Below are 6,524 nucleotides of genomic sequence, written 5' to 3'. Positions count from 1 at the left end.
CTCTACCTCAGGGAAGGCCCTTGCCAATGCTATTGATCGCAAATGTGTTAAATATCTTGAGAAATGTACGGAGCATGTGTTGGGTTTGAGGGTCCTTTCCTTCACTACCTTAGGTGAACTCGGCGATGATACTATCACATTCCTAAAGAGGCTTCATAATTATATGGCTAGTACTGATGCAAATGTCAAAGTTGGAGAGTTTTTTTTCCATAGGCTAGGGGTTGTCATTCAAACAGCGGTCGGGGCTCAGCTTGTTGCTAGACTCCCTTCTAATTTCTTACCACGTGATGATGTATGTGATGATTTTATATGATTAACATAAGCCTGCTTTGGCGCTTTTCAAAAAAAAAAAAAAGTTACCCCTTAACTTTAATTTGTCTGCACATGATGCTGCTCTGTGGCAATGCAACAAGATTAAACATGCACAAGACTACTTGCTGGTTGTTCCAATCGAGGGGCTTAATCAGAAGATAGGTCCTAGACAATTCAGCGTGGTTATGTGTTATAGACTGGGTATACCGCTTTTCGAGGAGGGGAGTACTTGTCCTTGTTGTTGCAGAGACATGGATATTTTTGGAGATCACGCTCTACATTGTGCTATGGAAGTCGGGCTTAAGTTACGACATGATCTGGTTCGTGACATAATCGCTGATATGTGTTACCGTGCTGGTGTCCCAACTAGAAAGGAGGTCGACTTAGGTCTCGTTTCTAATAATGGCTTGGACTTAAGACCTGCGGACATTCTAGTTCATAATTGGATTGATGGGCGTGATGTGTGCATGGATGTGACCATTGTCTCTCCCTTCACAGGTGATGGAGTACGTACCTTTACCTCAGGTAAGGCCCTTGACAATGCTATTGATCGCAAATGTGTTAAATATCTTGAGAAATGTACGGAGCATGGGTTGGGTTTGAGGGTCCTTTCCTTCTCTACCTTAGGTGAACTCGACGATGATACTATCACATTCCTAAAGAGGTTTCGTAATTATACGGCTAGTAATGATGCAAATGTTAAAGTTGGAGAGTTTTTTTTCCATAGGCTAGGGGTTGTCATTCAAAAAGCGGTCGGGGCTCAGCTTGTTGATAGACTCCCTTCAAATTTCTTACCATGTGATGATGTATGTGATGATTTTATATGATTAATATAAGCCTGCTTTGGCGCTTTTCAAAAAAAAAAAAAAAAGGTTACCCCTTAAATTTAATTTGTCTGCACGTGATGCTGCTCCGTGGCAATGCAACAAGATTAAACATGCACAATACTACTTGCTGGCTGTTCCAATCGAGGGGCTTAATCAGAAGATAGGTCCTAGACAATTCAGCGTGGTTATGTGTTATAGACTGGGTATACCGCTTTTTGAGGAGGGGAGTACTTGTCCTTGTTGTGGCAGAGACATGGATATTTTTGGAGATCATGCTCTACATTGTGCTATGGAAGTCGGGCTTAAGTTCCGACATGATCTGGTTCGTGACATAATCACTGATATGTGTTACCGTGCCGGTGTCCCAGCTAAAAAGGAGGTCGACTTAGGTCTCGTTTCTAATAATGGCTTGGACTTAAGACCTGCGGATATTCTAGTTCATAATTGGATTGATGGGCGTGATGTGTGCATGGATGTGACCGTTGTCTCTCCCTTCACAGGTGATGGAGTACGTACCTTTACCCATGGAAGGCCCTTGCCAATGCTATTGATCGCAAATGTGTTAAATATCTTGAGAAATGTACGGAGCATGGGTTTGAGGGTCCTTGCCTTCACTACCTTAGGTGAACTCGGCGATGATACTATCACATTCCTAAAGAGGCTTCGTAATTATATAGCTACTAATGATGCAAATGTCAAAGTTGGAGAGTTTCTTTTCCATAGGCTAGGGGTTGTCATTCAAAAAGCGGTCGGGGCTCAGCTTGTTGTTAGACTCCCTTCCATTTTCTTAGCACGTGATGATGTATGTGATGATTTTATATGATTAATATAAGCCTGCTTTGGCTCTTTTCAAAAAAAATAAAATAAAGTTATCCCTTAACTTTAATTTGTCTGCACGTGATGCTGCTCTGTAGCAATGCAACAAGATTAAACATGCACAAGACTATTTGCTGGCTGTTCCAATCGAGGGGATTAATCAGAAGATAGGTCCTAGAAAATTTAGCGTGGTTATGTGTTATAGACTGGGTATACCGTTTTTCGAGGAGGGGAGTACTTGTCCTTGTTGTGGCAGAGACATGGATATTTTTGGAGATCACGTTCTACATTGTGCTATTGAAGTCGGGCTTTAAGTTCCGACATGATCTGGTTCGTGACATAATTGTTGATATGTCTTACTGTGCCGATGTCTCAGCTAGAAAGAAGGTCGACTTAGGTCTCGTTTCTAATAATGGCTTGGACTTAAGACCTGCAGACATTCTAGTTCATAATTGGATTGATGGGCGCATGGATGTGACCGTTGTCTCTCCCGTCACAGGTGATGGAGTACGTATCTTTACCCCAGGGAAGGCCCTTGCAAATGCTATTGATCGCAAATGTGTTGAATATCTTGAGAAATGTACGGAGCATGGGTTGGGTTTGAGGGTCCTTGCCTTCACTACCTTAGGTGAACTCGACGATGATACTATCACATTCCTAAGGAGGCTTCGTAATTATATGGCTCGTAATGATGCAAATGTCAAAGTTGGAGAGTTTCTTTGTTTTGAAACCGGAACTGACTAGGTCAGTTATCATGCCGACCGCTGCCAAACGTCACTAGTATACCGTTCACCCTGATTACCCAAGTTAATCATCTTACTTGAAACGATGTTCCCGAACATGTCAAAGTTCAAATTGAAATGCACGGAATCTCTTTCTCTGCAATTGAAGGATTATAACCAAGCTCCTATTTCCTTCATGTACTGAACTTTTATCGTCACTGAACTGACTCGATTCTGTCAGAGTCATTTCAACCTAAGCTAATGGATTTCTAGTATGGGTTCCACTTCCTAAGCCTGACCCAAAGCTTAACACTACACCAGTCCAAAGCTTAACACTATACCCATCCAAGGTTGAGTTAGTGGGTTGATCTAAACCTTTTGCAGGCCGAAATGAGCTCAAGGAGCTTGCCCCTGCCACCTTGTTCTCCACAGTAAAAGGTAGGTACAACACAACAACCCTCTGACAATTATAATTTAGATGAGAAGGCGTAGAGGGTAGGGGTTTCCATTTCACAAATATACTTTTCTGATAGTCATACAAACATAATCTTCATAATCCAACCCAAGTCTACAAGAGCTGACCAATGTTAATTAATTTCAATTTTCCAGATCTAACCAGGAATTATGATGTAATATTGATAAGACCAGGACACTGCTGGGTAACCATACCAAGTTTCAGCAATAATTCACCTAAAGTTTGACGTTTGTACAATGACCGAATCTTAAAATGCTCATAGATATCCTTAAAATGTTGAATACAGGTATGGAGACGGACATGGGACACGGTAACGCTACAACACGGTTATGGAGATACCTCAAATCTAAAAAAACGGGTTACAGGAAGCCTTCAAATAAATAAATAAAAAAGGAGTTGGTGTTGATTCTGTTCTGGCGGTAGATTTCCTTTCTTTACCCTAAATACTAGCCTAGATTAGCCTAAAGAACTACCCCTACTCATGCAAGCTAATATTGCCGCTTGTGAAGATTTCTGAAATGAGCTTCATGCTTGTATAGATATGACAAATCCATTGAATATACAAAAAAGGAATCTACCACCTATGATACCCTGGTAGAAAACTGGGTCTTGGATAATGAGCATGGCAAAGTTGTAACGGGTAATTCAGACTTCTACATAAAGCATGAACGGGTAATTCAGTTTCATCCTATGCTTCCAAAATTGTTAGTGATGTCTAAAATAAACAGAAGCATGTATACTTGCACAGATACACCTCAACAGAGACATAGAAAACTTAAGCTATCCCTAGCCCAGATAATACAAGTATATCCACACCTTGATGTCATTATTAGTCCAACTAAAAACACAACCTTTTACAGATAATAAGTAGATAACAAATACATTCCTTCATTTGGAGATTTCTTTCTGACATGACCAAAAGATCATTCCCTCCATTTAACTTTCAACTCTTCAATAACAAATTAAGTTAAAATGATGCAACTATATATGTTTGTTCTCCTATGACTTATATTCAAAGAATCCAAGAACTTTTAACCAGGAAGAAGTAATAGAATTCAGAATTGATTTACCCATTATAGGCATCAGTCATTGCAAGGACTAATGTTATAACTGCGTGAGCTATCTTAACAAAATGCAGATATTCACATTCCAGCAATAGGAATTTTGATCTGTTGTGCACAGAAGTCTACACATCACATTAGGCACTTAAAATGATGCAATCAACTAAATTAAGATCTCCTAGAAGCTTTAAGTCAGAGGATTCACACTTGAAGCTCTGATTAGGTTCGCAAAAAACAAAACAAAAAAGAACTAGCTGAAAACCAGTAGTTTCTATGTCCAAAAACATTTGTAAACGATGTACATATGCTAAAGTAATTTGTTACAGCAAAGAACCAGCAATAAAAAGATAATGCAGGATGTTGATAAGACTTAACTCTTCACAGCATTGCTCTCCAATTCCCTCCTCAGCTGTAGAGAGAAATCATCACTCACATCATCATCATCCCAGTCGTCTTCCCACTGTTTAATTACCTCATTCCCTTCTTCTTTGTCATCCCAATCTGTCAATCAAAAGAAAACAGTTCCCATGTCAATCATACAGAAAGTTTGGTCAGATAACCATAACCAATAACTAATATTTTTTCGAAAACCACAAGTATATGCTATTCAATCATATGCATACTGATCATTAAAGTGTATCCACTTTACACTAAGTGTTAAGCCATACCTAGTCATCTACACAGCAGCATTTAAAATTTGTAAAGCTCGAACATTTATTAGTCACAATCTAAGCACTAAAATACACTGAAAGGACATACCTAGTCATCTTTACAGCAGCATTTAAAATTTTGTAAAATTCGCACACTCAACTGTCACGATTAGTGGGCCTAAGCATTCTCGTCGTCAAATGATACAAACCCAGAAAACAACCCTTACATCATGACTTAGTGCTAGATCTGTTCAACCGTTTCTAACTAAGTTATTTCATTGAACAACCAAGCATGATTTATATCAAATTCATTCCAAATTTTTACATGCTTGCACAAGAAAAATAATAAACTACTTTCACAAAATGCGAAAAAGAAAATACTTCACATTCAAAGACAATATCCTAACTACTAAACCACATAACAGTCATCAATGGTTCATATATCATACTTAACTAGTGATCTTTTCCAAAAGACACACACAACTTAGACTCTCAGTCTCTATAACAATTATCCAAGAGAACACTCAACAGATAAATCAATTCCCTGAAATAGAAACCGCATGAGATAATCAACACTGTCCAGCTGATAAACGCATAATTCGACATGCTAACAAAACAAACAACAAACACCTAACAGTATTCCACGTTTCATAACACAAATATATAAATAACCATGTCTTTCTATCGATCTAAACAAAATGAAAAAATAGGCCCTAAAATTACCTTGATTAGTTTCAAATTCTTCAAATTCATCATCATCTTCAAAGAGATCTACCTTTGAATTCTCAGTTGTTACCTTTGCTTCAGTTGCCGCCATTACAAAAAACCTAAGCTGAAACACAATTTTAGTAAACCGAAAAACTAAAACCACAACAAAATTAACCTAAACAGAAATCTTCAAAGAGTTCAATCAGTAAAATCCAAAACAAGAGCGATGCCACTAAACCCTAAAACCCATGCGTACGGAGACGGAAGCCCAAATAATTAGGGCAAATCTAAGAGAATGAATCTGAATCAACAAAGAAATCGAGACGAACTCACTACTTAATTGTTAACTTTCTTTGTGTAAATCTGGAAGAGAATGAAAATTTCGTACTCCTGATGCTAATGCTGCCTGATATTGTGCCAACTTATGGTTTTTTATTCCAGATTCGCACGCGCAAGGAAGTTATTGTACTCCGAACCGACACCGTTTGCTGAACTGAACATTAGGACACCAACGAACCAGAACAAATGTGGACGGACTGCAGTAAGAACTGTTTGTAGCATGGCCCAAAATTTGCCTAGCTCGTTGGCCAGTCATTGGTTTGATTTTCTTTTTTTTTTTCTTTTTCTTTTTCTTAATAAGAAAGGAATCAGATTGATTAAAAAAGAAGGATCACAAATTGAAACGACAAGGTAGAGTAGATGAAGATTTCTTATTATTGAAAAGCTTGGTTACAAAATCAGTATTCCGTTAGACTAAATAGGAAGATAACCAAAAACAAATTTGGCTAACATTAACTCAAAATAATATCTTTTGTAACTATTATATTTCCTAACCATATAAACAATATCTACATAAATATACAATATCTCCTAATACCCCCTCAAGTTGGAGCATGAAGATCACGAATGCCCAACTTGCGAAGAAGTAACTCAAACTGAGGACGACCCAGAGT

The 6,524-nt window shown here is 38.3% G+C and overlaps 1 protein-coding gene across 2 annotated transcripts; it reads right to left on the bottom strand.

The window, feature by feature from the left end:
* Positions 1-4,276: 4,276 nt before the first annotated feature.
* LOC113292837 (protein DSS1 HOMOLOG ON CHROMOSOME V-like) lies at positions 4,277-6,082 on the bottom strand. Of its 2 annotated transcripts, none has more exons than XM_026541677.1 (3): positions 5,905-6,082; positions 5,587-5,695; positions 4,277-4,714 (listed from the first exon to the last, which is right to left on the bottom strand). In XM_026541677.1, the coding sequence occupies exons 2-3, from the start codon at positions 5,678-5,680 to the stop codon at positions 4,584-4,586; spliced, it is 225 nt and encodes a 74-aa protein (XP_026397462.1). In that variant the 5' UTR covers positions 5,681-5,695; positions 5,905-6,082; the 3' UTR covers positions 4,277-4,583. The 2 variants fall into 2 exon arrangements, with proteins under 2 accessions (XP_026397462.1, XP_026397463.1); XM_026541678.1 differs by having other exon boundaries at positions 5,587-5,690; positions 5,905-6,081.
* Positions 6,083-6,524: the final 442 nt, after the last annotated feature.

Source organism: Papaver somniferum, chromosome 7 (assembly GCF_003573695.1).
Source record: "Papaver somniferum cultivar HN1 chromosome 7, ASM357369v1, whole genome shotgun sequence".
Classification (NCBI taxonomy): Eukaryota; Viridiplantae; Streptophyta; class Magnoliopsida; order Ranunculales; family Papaveraceae; genus Papaver; species Papaver somniferum.
Note: the sequence above shows the minus strand (reverse complement) of the source record. Positions and strands in the feature narration are given on the sequence as shown.

Excerpts from the sequence above, each read along its gene's own strand:
- LOC113292837 (XM_026541677.1), bottom strand. The coding sequence starts at position 5,680 with ATGGCGGCAACTGAAGCAAAGGTAACAACTGAGAATTCAAAGGTAGAT. Across the intron at positions 4,715-5,586 it reads AGAATTTGAAACTAATCAAG|ATTGGGATGACAAAGAAGAA; the intron begins GTAATTTTAGGG and ends TTTGATTGACAG.